Genomic DNA, 17,726 nt, shown 5'->3' with positions numbered 1-17,726 from the left:
CTAATACAGTAAAAATAGTTTTACAGATGACATGCAGCTTAAGTTTTGACTTTAAAAATCTGAATCATAAAGCAGTTCATGGGCTTTATTTGTTTAAACCAGAATTAGCACATTGAAGCAGTAAGGTTTAATTTATAACATTATCAGTGACACTGCAACTCAAATTTTCTACTTGTTCTAGAATTACAGTATTGCACTGATTGAGGACATGCTTCAAGAATTATTAAATTAAGAAGTAAAAAAAAATTGTGAAGAGTTATATCTTTGGTTCTATACAAGAAGATTATTTGTAGAAGTTATTTGCGCATTTTTAAAACATAATCTTCCCTGACCAAAATGTTCATTTTTTTTTACTGAAATAGAAAATAAGTTAAAATTAAAGAAAAAATATTTTATCAATAAACTGTTCTAAAAACTCTGAGCAAAGAGTTGGTAGGCATTCAGGTTCCTCTGGCCTATTTTGGAAAGCAAAAAGGAGTAGAAATCTCTGGTAGTATTGTTTAATTTTTAAAATGTACTATTTGAAAGCACTGACACTGAGTAGTTTTCATAGAAAATGTCAGTGAACCTTTGAATCAAATAATAATAGTTGTTACTATGTTCTTGGCACTATTGTAAGCTATTCACATATATTATTTATTCCTATCAAGGCCCTTCTAAAGTGGGTACCATTTGTATCCCTATGGCACAGACCCAGAGAAACTCACCAGTTTGCCAAGAATTTCTAAATTAAAATCCAGTGCCCATTCTTAAGACCACTATGCAAAACTACAGTGAATAAGTTGGCTATTTGAAAATGCCTATTGGATGATTAAAATCACCTCTTTTGTAACCACAATGATCCTAAAAGGTAAGGTCCCATTTAGTAGGTAGCTGTGCCAATAGCTGACAGCCAAAATTTACCCTTAAAAACTGTGAAAGTAAATATGTCATCATAATCCTTCATAATTTTGTTGACTACATAAAATTTATTGTGAATGAGTGTGCAGATTGATACAAATCTGAGTCCCGAAAAGCGATTCCATCAACAATAATAAATAAATACTAGACAGCCATGCATTAGTCTTCTGACATATATAACATACAAGTAAGCTTAAATAAATATAGCCCTCCTAGTTAGATCTCCACACATAAAAATTTAGATTGCATTAATGGTATGGCAAGTTGAGAAAACAAATGATGGGAGGTCAGTGGGAAATAAAACTCACAATGGTAGCCAACCCATTGTCCTGGAGTAATTTTTTTTTTTTTAATAATGCTACCACTCAGGGGGGGCATGTTTTGGCTGGTGTGAGGGTTTAGGTATCTTTTTTGTAATTCACACAAGGATAACAGGTTGATAGAAGCTGCTTAGAAAAAGTTAACTGTAAACAAAAACTTCTGATCTTGATGTAACTAATTAAGTAAAAAGAAATGAGATATGCAGCTTTGATATTTGTGGTAAGATAAAGCTTAATAAAATCTAATTTCAGAAGGAATTCAAATTTCTATACAGGTTTGTAAAATGTTGGAAGTGTTTAACAATTAACTCAACTGTCAGAGAAATTTGTCAAAAAATGCTTCGCTACATGATCAAAGTCATGCATTTTAGTAAGTACTGTTAACTGACATTGTTCAAGGTCATATTCAGTCAGTAGGGACTATGGGTAGTAGACATGGGTAGGAACAAGCTAGGGGTTGAGCTAACTTACTTTCTGTCATCGTTATGTGATACCTTTGTTTCTGACACCATTTCAAAGCATATTCAATATAGCAAATATTTAAATAAGCTAATGAATAAATCTTCATGCAGACTTACAAGCTTGTAAAAGCCTCAATTTGGTTTGGAGTTAACATTTGTTTAAACTTTCGGCATTCAACTACCATCTCACATCCCTTCCCAAGTCCTCTCTTCTTTTGGACACACTAACAGTATTATGTTGTTGAATCACTAGCTTCGAGGAATTCTAGACTGGCGTGAGTGTGTGACAATTATACCAAACAGATTGGTAAGGGAAACATATTTGGAAAGTTTAAGGGAACATTCTGGAAAACATCTTCATAAGTACAAATATGCAAACCACAGATTTAATGCAAGGTTTTGAAGAGATGAAGTGACCTCAAAGAGAAATATAAGAATTAGTGCATTTATTGAAAATTATCAACAAATCTTCCAATGTTTCATATGATTTCATAAATAAAACTCCAATAGCAATCAAGTTTATAATAGTGGGAAATCTAGAAAGGTAATCTGATACATATGTGTATGATGAAAACAAATTGGTTTAAGAACAGAATATCAGAGATGGTTAAAAAATATTGAGGAGGACTTCTGCACTGTATGGTAGATTCTTTATGCTAAATGTATCCTGAAGATAATGATGATTGATTCTCGTTTGGAAGAATAGATGACAAGACATACAAAATATAAAATAATACTTTTGATATGTTGGGTGATGGCATTAATAAGAAAGAAAACCTAAATTAAAAAGAATAAAGTTTTACTACAATAGCATGTAGTTTTCAAGGCTCAGCACTATTTTAAAGGTAACATAAGAGATTTAATATATCTAACTGAGAAAAGAAATGGAGTTTGAATTAAAAAATGCTAACTGTAAGAATGAATGGGGAGTTAGGATATATGAAGATGCAAAGATGTAGGGCCTAAGATTTCCATTTCAGTAACAGGATATAATCTTTTGAATGAGTGGAACTAATTATGTTGCTGAAGTGACTGAGCATTTATCTGGAAAGATAATCTTGGATGTCACCTACCTAAATATGATACACACGCCTGAATGCAGGGAAGATAGGACCCTGGGAAATAAGACAAGATTAAAGAAGGAGGTTAAAGACTATCTTCAGAGATATAATATGAAGAAATAAAAATTTAATGTACTCCAATCATCTAAGATAAAAAATAATAAGATGAGAATAAAACCAGGAGCTTCTGACCTTGGGCAGGGCTAGAAAATTCGTACACGGAATGAAGAGGAGCACTGACTTCAAGCATCACTAACATCACTAAGCGAAAGAGAGCAGACCTAGCCTGATAACAAGCATCACTGCCTGGATTCACTTTAAATTATACATCCAATTCAATGCCTTCCCAATGTCATTAAAATCAATTATTCAATGTCACCAGAAATATCACACCCTTTATTTAAGAAACATCTTTTAAAACTAAAGATCTTAATCGACAGATTGAAACACAGTATCGGCCAATATGAAATACTACTATTTTCTTTAAGTTTGTGTCAAACTGTCCCAATCGTCCACATACCTTACTCTCTTTGTATAAAGGTTGATAACAATATTAGACAAACTAATAATTGTGTATATTGAATTCACTATGATAATAGGCAAATAAACAGTGCATTGTAAAATCATATTTTCTTATCCTTTGTTTTAAACCCTTAATCAATGGCTGCTGTAATCATGAGATTCAAGATATTTCTAATAAGGAAAAAAGGAAAAACAAAATTACTCTGGAAGCAAATTAGTTCCAAGAATATGAAGGTATTTGTAAGCAATTAGCTGTCTAGGATTCAGAAAGCAAAGTAAAAAAATATTTCCAATATTTATAAAATTTTTACAAATTAATTTTGAAACTAAATTAAAAAATACTTGAGATAGTATATCTAAAGAAACAATCTATAAAATAAGAAACTAATAATGGCAAAATAAGAAGGTAATAATTTTATTTTCATGCCTTTGCTTCACATTTGCTGGAATATCCCCATTCATTACTGACTTCAACCTAAAGTGACGTAAAGAATTTATTTAATTACTTTTGCTTTACTGGGGAACCAAACAGTGGAGTCCTCAACTATATCCCCCATCCCTTTCTCATTTTATTGTGGAATAGGATATTGCTAAATTGCTTAAACTGACCTCAAATCTGTGATTCCCCTACCTCAATCTCTTAAGTATCTAGGATTACAAGTGTGATCCACCACAGCTAAAAAGGTAGGTAGCTTAAAATCATCACTAAATCATAGTAACATAGTAACTACATCGAGTTAAGAGACATACAAAACTCAGTAAGATTATAGTGAAGTGTGGGTCTCTGTATGAAATTCAGTTTGAACACTATTTATCCTTACTGTTTACAGATAAATAAAATGCAGTGGACTCAAGTAAAAATGCTTAAGAGCACCAATGTATCACACTTTATTAATCAGCAGGCATAATTATTACATTTTTGGGCTTAAATAGCATAGGGTGCAACAAAAAGAGACAGGAAACGCTCAAAAAGAGACTAATAGTTATGAAGAAAAAAATAACATTGATCTTAACAAGAACTAAATTCAAACAAATGCCAAGTTCACAGATAAAACTGTATTCTAAATGGCTTTACCTTTATTTCCCAGCCCTGACTCCCCAAATGCTGCATCTAATAAATTTACATTTTTACTGGTGTAAAATCCCTCCCTTCATTTTTGCCTCCCTCTTCCTCTCCCTTCCTCAGGTCCTCTTTCCCTCCTTCTCGCCCACAAAACAAACAGTAGAAAAAAACAGAAGATTAAGGGGATTTCATTTCAAAAATCTATGTCTAGAGAGCACTGCAAAAAAATAATGTCCAGCAGCACACACGCGTGCGCGACACACACACGCACACACACTCTCTATCTACATTTAGGAGTGTTTTTTTCTTAAATCTTTAAATATCTGATATTATCTGGATAAATATTTTAGAATTGATTTGTCCCCAAGTGCACTGGTTGCCTTATGTATGTATTAGTCAATAGGTATATTTTCACTTCTATAAAGGCTACAGGATTGTTTTCTACCTGGGACAATGCAGAACTCTATGATGCTCAGCTGACTATATAACACATAATTTCCATTTTCACTGCTCCCAATGAGCCCTGACAGCTCACCACTTTACAGCACCGATAGATAGCTAGAAAGAGTTTTTCATGCCTTAATTTCGTTTCAGAAAATATTTCCTGAAAATTCAAGGTTAAAAAGAAGTCACCAGTAATGGATCTCACAACTGACTAAACTGTTGCATACCCTTGCAATAATCCTATCACATACAACAAGGTTTAGAACTTGCATATAAAGCAAGACATTTAAAAACCTCTACAGATAATCAGAAAAATAACGGGAAAACTCATTTCTAATTACCTCTGTTGAGTGACGCTGAACTGTTTATATCTCCAGTAATAAAGGATGATTCGGATTGTTTTCTTACTGTGTCATTCCACATTCTACGAATTCGGCTCTGAGAAAGGAAACAGGACAAGCACTCAGGAGACATTGAATTCTCATAAAAATCATTCTCTGACTTTCTGTCATCGTTATATGACACCTTTGTTTCTGGCACCATGCTAGAAATGTAGTTGAGTGAAGACATCATAAATAAAATTAATGGTTGTTCTTGGTTCCCTTAGGTTGATCCTATATATATATACAACAGACAGTTACATCTATGAAAAAGAAATAAATGCAAAGTACTGCACCAATTTAAATGTGTTAAAGATAGATAGATGTGTGCACTATGTATCATTAAACAATTTTAGTTTCCAAGAGGAAACAAATTATTTTCATTGTAACTTTTCCTGGCATGGGAATGTTTAAATATGCATTAAATTTGGATTTTATTAACAAAATATTTAGTTTGAGCATCTAGAGTTTAGTAAAAAAAAAAAAAAAAAAAGAACATAAAATATAAGTAAAATGCTACTGAACTTGTATTTTTAGTATCTTTCATAAGGAAATCAATATAATTTTACACATTACATACAGCCTTACATTTCTTCTTTGAGAAAGAGAGAGAGAGAGAGAGAGAGAGAGAGAGAGAGAGAGAGAGAGAGAGAGAGAGAATTTTGCTATGTAGCCCAGGCTAACTCTTGTAGCCCAGTTTGGCCATGAACTCTGTGTGATCACTCTGCCTGAGCCATCCAAGGACTGCGGTTTTCGGCAGGTACCACCAAACCTGGTTTTATTTTCCTTTTTTGAAGAAGATAAAGGTAGTCCCTAAACCCTAGTCACTACTTTGCAAAAGAAGTTTAGAAGTGATTGAAAATCCTTCCATAATTATATTCTTCAATTCAAAATTCTAAGAGCCAGTTAATTCATGAACATATTGTACTGATTTTTTCATTTGGGGAATTTTTTTATGTTTTGTTCTGTTTCACAATTTCTTGAGCTACAGATCAACAATACTAATATTGTTAGTTGGAAACAAAATATCTTCCGAAGCTTTTTCCATTCAAGAACAAGAAACATTATTCAAGCAAATGATGAAACTAAACTCTCAAAATGTGTTACACTCCAAATATATTAGAATTTGTTGAATAGGAGAAACTGATTTTAGAATACTAGATAGTTGGTTGTATGAAACTTGGAAACAGTTTCGAAGACTTCACAAACACTTACGTTACACATTTTTCCTTTGTGCATACATAACATCCACATATGAAAAAATACTAACAAAATTATTTCATGAAAAGGTTAAAAACAACATTTTTAAAGAGGGAAAGATCATAAGAATAAAAAAAACGATGAAACAAAATTTAAGAGGTTTTTTGGCAGAAGGATATACAGATTAATTAGAGAAATCATTTAAAATCTTGCAAATTGGATATTGTTTTCACATATATTTAATATTCTACTACACTTGACAAATGCATTTATTGTATACATTTTTTTATTTTTTCTATTATTGCATAATAAATAAAATGTAAAAAGCCAACAAAATAAATGAAAAAAAATGACAGCTCAATTATACGTTAGTCAAAATGAGGACAATCTTTCAGTCCACATATAGAAAAAGCTATACACATTTCTGTCGAAATTTTGTTTGTGTGATTTTGTATACTATCAGTAACGTATTAGCGATTGGCACCAGGAAGGAAGTTCAGGTGGAAATGGTTTCCACTTTTGAGTCTTGCCAATCGTGTGCCTCTAAAAGCTACACATGGCCACACAATCTTTTCTACATGTGGACAGTGCCATCACTTCCCCGAATCATGCCACTGACTTCGCAAAGTCATCAGAATCAAATCTCAGTTCACTCATAGTTCCATAGTTCACCTTCCCTGTTCACTTTCCATTGCATTCTCTCTCTGAATGTCATTAAGCTCATTCTTCTTTATTTGCTAATTCTCCCCTACTCAAAGAGCTTTGCAATCATTGTCCTCTCATGGACACTGGTTCCTTCTGGACTCTTTTCCTGTTTGTAGCCTATCATCAAACAGGCATCGGCATAAACAAATATCACCTGCAAAGGCAGGCTTTCTCCAGCACTTCACCCAAACAGTCATCTGGATACTTTATATCACTATAATTAGCTTTTTCATATGGTGTCACAATCTTATGTTTTTCTTGGTATTTGCTAATGTTTTGTTTGCTGGTACTAGCATGAAAACTCCAAATCATAAGTTATCTGCTCTGAACACTTTATCCTCAGAGCTTTCAAGACTTTTGGCATTATACAGGAAGCCCTCAATCTATCTAAATAAATCCAGTGAGATACACAGAGATTGCTTTTTTAGAAGTTTTTTGATGTTAAGTATGCAACCATATTCCCCAAATCATGCTTTTATAATAGTAAATATTTTAGGATGGTTTATGAAAGGTCACAATTATTATAAAATATAGTTATTAATTTAATCTAAATTGGTGAGTTAAGCAACTATCCTTTCCAGTGGATTATGTTGTCATATTTAATCAGAATTAGTACTGCAATATATTATTTTAGCATTATATTAAGTCAGTTATATTAGCTCTGTAAATTTTTTTCCAAGAGTGAAACTGTGATTTTCTTCACAATGATGAAGAAAAAATATAGTACAGCTTGAAGAAAAATGTATGAGATTACATTCTATAATGACACTAATAAATGGTAGTGACTACGATTTATTGAGTACTGACTGTTTTAACTGTTTTGTGTTATGTTAGCTCAATCATCCTAACAATGTAAGAAATTTGTGGCTTCACTAACATTTTACAAGGGAAACAAAAAAAGTGACAATGAAATTAAAACACACACTGTGCCACATTTGGTACATGTGAAAGATAGAATTCAAGCCAACGTGTATTCACCATGAAGTTTATTGATATTTTATTAAACTTCACGGTTTGATCTCATTCTTGAGAACTGCTCCTACATGTACAACTCTGTTGTAACCCTGTAATGAAAACTCCTGATATCATTTTCCCATTAATGACATTCATCAATCAAATGACTATCGGATGGTGACTAGTGAGTGCAGTGCTGTTAAAAACAGGCAAGGTCTAAGAGTCTCAGCAATTCTGATTTAACATTGAAAGGTTATAAGTATGGCAAACTGATGCAAAGGATCGCCAGTTTGAAAATAAAGGCCCGTGCTATACAAAGAACTTTTTCTGGAAGACTCATTCTGATAGGCTCCCATTTTTGTATGCAAATTTAAAATTCTGATTACCGAATTTAGAAGTTCTGGGCTCAGAACTACTTCAGTCGTTCTGGACTAAGAAGTCTCTGCTCATTCACGTCATATATCTATCTGCTGCCTCTAAATTTCTACTTTATGATGAAACTTCATTATAAATCCAATTCAAATTGATAACAATTGCACATTATATTTAGGAATAAATCTCATCATTCATGGTTGCTAAGTTACTTAAGATGTCTGGCATCTTATGTGGTGATTGACAGCTAAGTGTTGTCAAAATTTGAGTTGAAAATAGATTGAGATTAGAGATATGATTTTATTTGTAAAACAAAAGAGAGTTCCATTAAGTTTGAAGAAAACATTTACAAAAATGTTCGGTATCTTTATTTATAAGGGCTGTTTCAGGGCTAGTTAGGTGTGCATAACTGACCATCCAGCTGCACAGTAGATGAGTCTGAGGTAAGTATGGGCATTTATTTGGTGAATTATTTCTAAGGCACACAAGGGATTTACCTCCTAAGCATATGAAGAGAATTGTTTAAAGCAATTTAACCTGTTACTCTTATCAGTTAATTGAACATACATCAAATGACAAATGAAAACTATTCTCATTACAGATACAACAAACAAATGTATAAAAGAAATAAATTCATAGTTAAAATGAGTTTTGACTTATAACTTACTATCTTCATTAAGCTATCCATAGAAGAATTAAGCTGACAACACTGAAAACATAACTTTTTCCTACTGCAACATGTAATTTGAAAAAGATCACACTGCACATCTGAACCCAAACATTTTTCAGGAACTTTATTCATGATTTTATGTGTTTTATTGGACTGGCTTCTTCAGATCCTAGAGTTTCTGAAATGTCATTGTAAGGACACTGTGGTCTGGGGAAAATGGCCTGCAGTTGTCCCTACAGTTTAAACTTTCGCTGGCAGAACTACAGAGCTATGTCCAGTGCAGGCCCGATGACGGGGCACTTGGACTGCAGGAGGGTGATGGTTTTGTTCCTCACTATCCCATGTTGCTTATCATCTGGTCAGAACACAGTACTATATGAACGGTAACTGTTTTGTACTGAACATATTATTTTATATGTAAAGTTTCAGTAAGTGAAAGATAATTATAAGAACTGATAAACTCAACAGTCATCTATATAAAATAGTTTTCTTTGAATTTTGGATCAAGGAACAAATTTTTTTCTTCATTTGTTATTTAATGAGAAGCTGTCTGAGATCATTAACTGTTATGCAAGCAGGCACTGAATTTCATAATTTTATTATACTTTGGTTCTTTCCATTTCTGTCAGAATCATTCCTATAGCAATCACATCGAGGCGACTATCACATTATGAATGTAATAAACATGTAGGATAAAAAACCCCCGATCAGAAAGAAAGACATGAATAACAGAGTGTGGGTGAGAGGTAATTCAGAGAACAAACGCGTTGTACCTGGGAGCCTGTAGAGTAGCGTCCAGGAGTTCGAGAACCCGATGTTTTCCCTGAGCCAATGGAGCTCTCTGTACTTTTACCGCTACAGCAATGCGTGCGCAGGCACTTCCCAAACTCCTTCCGCACCTACACGACAAATAAACAAGTGACTTCTGTTAGTGAGTAAAAAGCAGGTGAATTTCAGTGTCCAACCGTATAATTAATTACCTGTCCCACAGGTAAAAGACTGTGGAACATATATTTTGCAATATAGCATAATTATATTTATAATATCAAACAGAATTTTGCATACACACGTAAACACTTCTAATAACATTATAGTAGTACTATCTTTATATTATATGGAATTATATTATATTATATAGTATTATATTATATAGTACTATCTTTTAGTTCAAGCAGCATAGACTGAAACTTTCACTTTTACTTTTACTTTTTACTTTCACAGGTTTGATAGAAAGGACCTATCCATGCAAAAGTTCTGTCACTGTTGTTCTTCAGGCAGAAATCTCAGGAGGAAAGAAAAGAAAGCAGGATGGGAAGAGGCATAACGGAAGGTGAAAGGAAGTACGATCAGAGGACATTTAAAAACTGAAAAGGGAAATGTGTTCGGTTAAGCATTTCCTTTAAATTTGTATTCCTTTGATTTGTTTTCTTAAAGATGTAGCAATTTTATAATAAAAAACGCTAAATATATTAAGGTACTTTTAAATTTGTATTTCTTTGATACAAGGAACACAACAAATTAACACAGCAAATTAAATTCTTAATCCAGGTACAAATATAAGATTATACATAAAAAGCAATGAATTTTTTTATTTCTTTGAGCATTTTTAATTGACATTCTCAAGCAAAGAAATATATAAATGGGGGCTTTTATCAAGTTTAAAAATTTTTGTCACTCTACATTTAATTGCACAGGGTCATAAAAATGAACATTAAGTGACCTAAATTACAATAAAATGGGAGAAGTTTGTCACGTTGGCCCGATATTTAAAAACCCGTAAGATAAAGTGAAGCTTTATTTTCCTTCCACAACTCCTGACAATGAACTACTGTCATGTGACTTCATTTCAAATAAAATTGTAAAAATGTGCTTTTTAAAGGAATGCTACTTATAATCAAATTTTCAAAAATGGAGTGCAAATTGTACATTAAAATTAATAGTTAAAATGGAAATATTATGTCTTGTTATTGTACAATTCACTCCATCAAAAAACAGCACAATCAAAGCAAGAAGGTGTTTGGATTTGCCTGTAGGACTCAGATCTCTTCAAATGTTCCCAAGAGTGCTAAGACCAGTGATGGAGAAAAAGACATGAAAGGCCGCGTGGAAAGGAAGGCCCACCGGGGCCCGGGTGCAGAGCTAGGCTGGTGGGTGGTGGGTGGTGAGGGCTGCTGAGAGAAGCTTCCAAAGACAGACCGGTATTAGTCAGGTGGTGAACACGGGAAAGGGGGGTAAGAGACGAGGAAAGGCCTTGCTCCACTCTGAAATGCTATTAAAAGCATTCTCTCTCTCTCTCTCTCTCTCTCTCTCTCTCTCTCTCTCTCTCTCTCTCAGAGAGATAGATATAGATTATATACTATATTATAATTATAATATATTATATTTGTATTATTAAATATAATATACTATATTATAATATAAAATTATTATAACATTGATCATAATATATAATTATATAATATATAATTATGTTATAATATATATCATATTATAAAATATAATTTAATTATATTATAAATATAATATATTATAATTCTAATATATATTACTTTCATGGATAATATATATTGGTGACTATATGTAGATTATATATAGACTTATAGACTACTTTTCATGGGTATATATATATATTTACTACTTTCATGGGTTGTTCTGTGCCACTCTGTGATACTACATATCTCAACAACATATAAATTTATCAGCAGAGTTATCCATTCTTATTCAGTGTGTTTTACTTTAAAAAGAAGTAAGTCTGTTCTCTTCGATGTTTCTAAGAGGTGTGAGCCTACAGGGTGCAGTGGAGAAACTTAACATTTTTATGTCATAGTTTTGCGTAAAACTGCGAGGTAAATTCCTCAAAATAACTCTGGGGAATGCTGTTGCTGTTGTTAAGGGCAATGAGATGGTTAAACAGTGAAAGCAAAGGAAGGCGTGAAAGGGTTAAACCACAGACCTTGTGTGAAAAAAGTCTACATCTCTAAGGTAGTGTTGATGAGAAAGCTCCTTTTAAGGTGTCACTTTTCTGGCATTACATATTAACACGGGCATTATATGTTACTTCTATTATTATTAGCCTACTATATTATCTCCGTCTCTGTAGCCACAAAGAGTAGGGTAAGTGCCTTAATTGGAATTTTAAAACACTTAAATTTTTCTCTAAACAACAGTAAGCAATACTGACTACAGCTCAGTAATTTGAACTGAACCTAGGAAGCATCTCAGAATCTAAACTTTGATCACAGCCTTTTCCTCTCATCCCACCTTGCTTTGCCTAATGTACTTAGCATAAAACATTTTTCTTTGTTTTTATAGGAAAAGGAAAAGGGAGATTGGAAAAAGCAGGAGAACCACCTGTGTCACAAAAGAAGTGATACTGGATAAGTCACAGGAACTCATCACAGGCTATTTGCATTTTCCAGCAAAAATTGAATGTTCTGAACTGATTTTATAAACAACCAGCAAATAAGAAATCGGGTGATGCCAATTCCCACATTAGCTACATTACCATCCGAATCACTGTCCTGACTTTATTTTGCTGTGCTGTGATTTAAAATAGTAAGAGTATGTCTTAAAAACAAGGAAGAAAAATATGATGGACTGCACCCATGAAACGTTTCTCTTTAGGTTACAATAAACTGTTCTTTGATTGTTCAAGCATTTGCATATGCAATCTATTTCACATGATACTCCATTATAATTACTACAATCAGATAATGGTATCAGTGTGTTGTTCTAGAATACAGAACACAAGAAAGAGAGTATGGCTAGTAGTAAACTCAAACATGTCTTCCATATTTTGAGATCAATAATAAGAAAATTTTGGAAGTTCTGAGAGTAAATAAAAATAACTGAGAGCATAATAAAAGCAAAGTGAGTCCTTCTAGAGTAACTAGAGGAGTTACTGTTGAATAACCCATGTAATCCATACTCAGAAAAGGACTGAGAACTCAAAACATTTGATTTTTGTTAATGAGTTATGGATAACCCTATAAAACCAGTTGTAGAATAGTTCCTGTTTCAAGAATCACAATATTTCATTAGCAAAAAGCACATTAATAAAATTCAGATAGATGGCTTTTCAAAAATCTTCTAAGACTTTCTGTAGCTGCAAAGACAAGTACTTGATGTATTTGGTTGGGGAAGAAAAACGAACAACAATTTCTTACTTTTTGTATTTCCTGATGTTGACCATGTTCCTTATATCAAAAATGAAGTATCTCCAAAATTTCAAAATTTCAAAGCAAGGAATAGATAAAAGAACAATTTGCTTCTTACTTGCTATAAATAACTTACACAAAGGTAAGTTTCTAAACCACAGTGCAGCAAACTTTTTCAGGAAGGTCCAGAAAGTCAATCCTGTGGTTTGAATGAATGTCCCCAAAATTAATGTATCTGAAACTTAATATTCAAGTTCATGGCTAAGGATATGGCAGGTGGGGCCTTGTGAGACATAATCATGAGAACCTGAGTTTGAGGTTACAAAGTTAGTGAGACTGAATTAGGAGGAGTGACCTGAGACCGCTGCTTACTCTGTCACCGTGAGATGCCCCCTGTCATGTTATAAAGCAGCAAAGAGGCCCTAACCAGTGCCCGAACCTCCATGATGGACTCACAGGCTTCCAGAAGAATCTTCTGGATGTATTTCTATTATTTATAAATTACTGTGGTATTCAGTTAAGCCAACAGAAAATGGACTAAGATTATCAGTATTTCACGTTTGTGAGGTAAGAGGAATTATTAGGGATGCTGCATATGCTCTTAATTTAAATTTTAAATGTAATCCTTTATTATAAATTTTATATATATATATATATATATATATATATATATGTATATATAAATTTGACTTATATGAAATATGTTAACTATATTACAAAGCCCTTATGTTCAGTCTTATTTATGTGTCTTGAAGAGTAAAAATCTCTAGTGAATATCAAAATGTAATTCTTAGATATCTCAATGATGTCTTTATGGAAGATAAAAAAAACAAAAACAATAAGTAGAAAAACTACAATAGGTGTTAGCTGATAAAAAGCACAACCAATTTAATCTATCTGTTAAGAACAAACATATCTTTTATGCTTCATAAATAATTACTATCTTTCTTTAACGTAAAACAATATAGAAACAATATTTCTATAAAATATAAATTTCTCTAAAATATAAAAACGAGTGAAATCCAACACACTGACTGTGACTACCATGACCTTGTACCCTCTTATTCTCATGGATAAATGTTACTTTTCTCTTTAACTTGCTGATTCTACTCACATTTCTCTGCTTCTATTTCTCCTGAAGATCAGTTACGGATTTCTTCTGTCCAAATCTAGACATCTTTCCCAAGTATTTATTGGGATTTCTCGGAAGCCTTTCACACTGCTAACCACAATTTCTGAAGTTTCTCCCTGTTTTTAATTCAGGGCATTGCCTTGATTCTCACACTCCTCTTATACTTCTTTCTTTCTTTCTTTCTTTCTTTCTTTCTTTCTTTCTTTCTTTCTCTGTTTTAATTCATCAGACAGATGGTTCCTACTACTTAGGCTTAACGGGCATGGCTGACTGTTCATTGCTGAACAATCCCATTTCTCCTCTTTACTGGTAGAAAAGCTGAAGTATGCCTTTTAGTGTCACTCGCACTTTGGTTGGTACCATCAGTCCCATCTCATGGTGTGAGGAGAAGCCACGTGAGTCACTTTCAGGTCGCTTCCATAGACTCTTTCTCTCACAGACTGCAAACACCCAGAATGACTATGAAATCATGCACAGTAAAACAGTGGCTTGTAACATGTTCTGTAAGACAAATGAATATTTCTAATACATTTTAACGTGACAAGCAAGCAATGTCTTGCAATACAAGTAGCACATGATGTCAAAAGTCACATGATAACACAAACTGTGGTCCCCCGTCCCTCACTGAAGAACTGGGGGTGATTATTTCCCAACACCAAGAGTTTATGGAAGAGACTGCATCTGTGAAGGAGGAGGAGAAAAGTGTGGAGAAATCCTTCACTTGAAATATGATTAGGGAGATGTGTAAAACGTGGCAAAAAGTAAAAGTTTTGTAAAAGTACCTCCAGAATAAGGCTGTAGCAGATGTTTACCAAATATGCAACGACATATTTTTGTAAAATTTTCAAAAGAAGGGAAAAACAAGTGTCATTGGACAGATTCCTTTTGTCTCTAGTACTATAAAAAGAGAGAAAGAAAGAAAGAAAGAAAGAAAGAAAGAAAGAAAGAAAGAAAAAGAGATTCCACTGGGCTAATAGGTAACAGTGATTCTATTAACGATAGTGAAAGCCATCCTGCAAAATAACCCTCCACTCTGTCTCTTTCATAACAGCCACAAAGGATTTCAAGTTGACTTGTTTACTCTTCTTTATATTTATTTTATTATTTGGTATTGCATTACAATATCATAATCACTTTTATATGAACATATTTGAGTTGGGAAATGAATCGTCTAAATGTTCCTTATTTCTTTAGGGGGAAATTGGGGTTTGATATACAAGTGTTTTGGACTATAACTATGTATCCAGAATGAATTATGCTTGCAAACCAAAGTATTATTGTTTTGAGATTGAATAAGCTTTCATTAGTCTGTGTCTTTTCAAAGAGTGCTCATCATTGGGCAATTATTGAAATATAGCATATACTGAATTGAACTATGGCAATTTTGAATATATATACACTATTTGGGAATATTCACATATTCTAATATAAACTGCTATATAGAGTAAATTATAAGTAATTAGATTTAAAATACATCTATTTTGGGTCTGGGGATTTAGCTCAGCAGCATAAGCATCTGCTTGCCAAGTTCGAGGTTCTGAGTTCAATCCCTGTTACCAATAAATAAATACATAAATAAAATACATTTATTATAGTAGTCTTTTATTTCTTTTCTGTAATCTATATTTATTGGCTTGATTCATTACTACTTCTCTTTCCTGTGTTTTTGAATATCACAACACATTTTAGGTACTTAACACTACTTAAAATTTAAGCACAATAAAATTTTCTTCTTCTTTATCTTGACAAGTGGAGAATCTTCTCAACTTCTGTTTGGGTCTCACTTGGGTTTGATGTTTCAAATAAAATATCCTGGAGATAGACATTCCTACTTTGTGTTGGTTCTTTAAAGTCAAACTATGGTTCTTATTCGTTTCTAAGAAATTTTTACACTTGCACCTTCATTTTCAGAACCTTTTAATATTTCTTTTAATATTTTCTTTTAATATTTCATACTTATGTTTATCACCTCCAGGTCACACATGAGGAAACTGGGATACAAGGAGCTCACCTACATGGCTCCAAAGGACAGAAGGTTTTCAATGGAGGAACTGAGAACCAAATGCAACCTGGCCAAGGGATCAAAGTGATCAGAGATATGGAAACCAAAATTTAAAGTAGAAGAGTGAAAAATTAATTTTGTAATTTAAAAATGCAATAACAATTTTAGATAAAATTTTACTTGAAAATACAACTTTATGTCCTGGCAGGTATAACATTATAATATGTAAAAATTTTAAAAAGCAATTTATTCACTCAATTTGTAGTTATTGTACAAGATATCTTTCAATTATAGACTACTACTAAAAACTCAATATTGATTCAAAATTATAAATGTATATTACTGTACAAAAGAACATTTACACTTTTGACTCTGTGATAGGAAATAGTCTTTAAAGAAGCAGAAGTATACTATGATATGCACCCGCTTTAGAGAAGTCATTTCTTAATGCACGAATTGAATTTGTCTGTCCATAGTCAGACAGATGGAAAGACTGTAAGAGCAAGTCAATAAGAAAATAATTTTTGAACATTGTTCAAATCATAAGCTATTTCTTTTTATTAAACACAGCAACTATTATGCTTTCATTCTGTATTTTGTCTTTAGTGCTATAAAAAATGTTTATTTCTTATAGTGAAATATATCAAGGATAATATATCAGACTGTTACAGCTGCTTTACTATAATGAAATACACTCCATTTATTCTTGAAAATAGAATTCTAGCTTACCTTCTTCTGTAGGACACAATGGAAAATGAATATAAACATTCCCTGTAGAGAATTGAAAATGGTGAAGAGATATGCCATGATGACGGTGCTTTCATTAATATACATGAGTCCAAAGGCCCAGGTCAATCCTAACAAGCAGAGAAGCGCTATTGCACCTATAACCCACGACCTGCAAAGAGAAAAGCAAATTTAGGGTTACCAGAGAATTGGTCTTCAACCAACACAACTATCTTATATCAACAATACCGACACGGAAGAAATGTTACGGTAAGTTATTTTTTGACAGAAAATGTAAGACAGGTGGTGTAAGTACTTTAAGATTTGAATGGAGACTACAAGTAATCAAGCTTGAGGAAATATACATGAATGAAAATGTTATGAACACAGAGATCAATTTAAGTAAAAGCAGATTTGTGCCTTAAATTATTCATGTATGTGCAGCATGTATGTAAATGGTATGAAGATGCAATTAGGGTGAATGGCCAGAAGGAAAACTTCTACAAGGTTATGTTAGTCTCTGGACTCATTGATACATAACATTTATGACTGGATTCCCTTTGTGCCTCACCAGGTATATTTGTATCCCATTTTTCCAAAATTCCTCTTTTTTCATAAAAACTATCATGGTGACAGACAAAAAAATATAACTTGTTC

The 17,726-nt window shown here is 32.8% G+C and overlaps 1 protein-coding gene across 41 annotated transcripts in view; it reads right to left on the bottom strand.

Annotated features, from left to right (window-relative positions):
- The window catches only part of Adgrl3 (adhesion G protein-coupled receptor L3), a 798,686-nt gene that overhangs the window by 51,537 nt on the left and 729,423 nt on the right, over positions 1 to 17,726 (bottom strand). For 37 of the 41 annotated variants that reach the window (XM_063240383.1, XM_063240348.1, XM_063240360.1 and 34 more), the window contains 3 exons: positions 17,073 to 17,241; positions 9,826 to 9,951; positions 5,113 to 5,209 (listed from right to left, as the gene is read on the bottom strand). In XM_063240383.1, coding sequence (XP_063096453.1) covers positions 5,113 to 5,209; positions 9,826 to 9,951; positions 17,073 to 17,241 — 392 coding nt within the window. Of the gene's footprint in view, positions 1 to 2,754; positions 2,797 to 5,112; positions 5,210 to 9,825; positions 9,952 to 17,072; positions 17,242 to 17,726 lie in introns of all 41 variants that reach the window. The other 4 variants (XM_063240357.1, XM_063240358.1, XM_063240359.1 and 1 more) reach the window with 1 other exon arrangement.

Source organism: Cavia porcellus, unplaced genomic scaffold (assembly GCF_034190915.1).
Source record: "Cavia porcellus strain 051 isolate PalLab524CR breed Dunkin Hartley unplaced genomic scaffold, mCavPor4.1 scaffold_30, whole genome shotgun sequence".
NCBI classification, from domain to species: Eukaryota; Metazoa; Chordata; class Mammalia; order Rodentia; family Caviidae; genus Cavia; species Cavia porcellus.
Note: the sequence above shows the minus strand (reverse complement) of the source record. Positions and strands in the feature narration are given on the sequence as shown.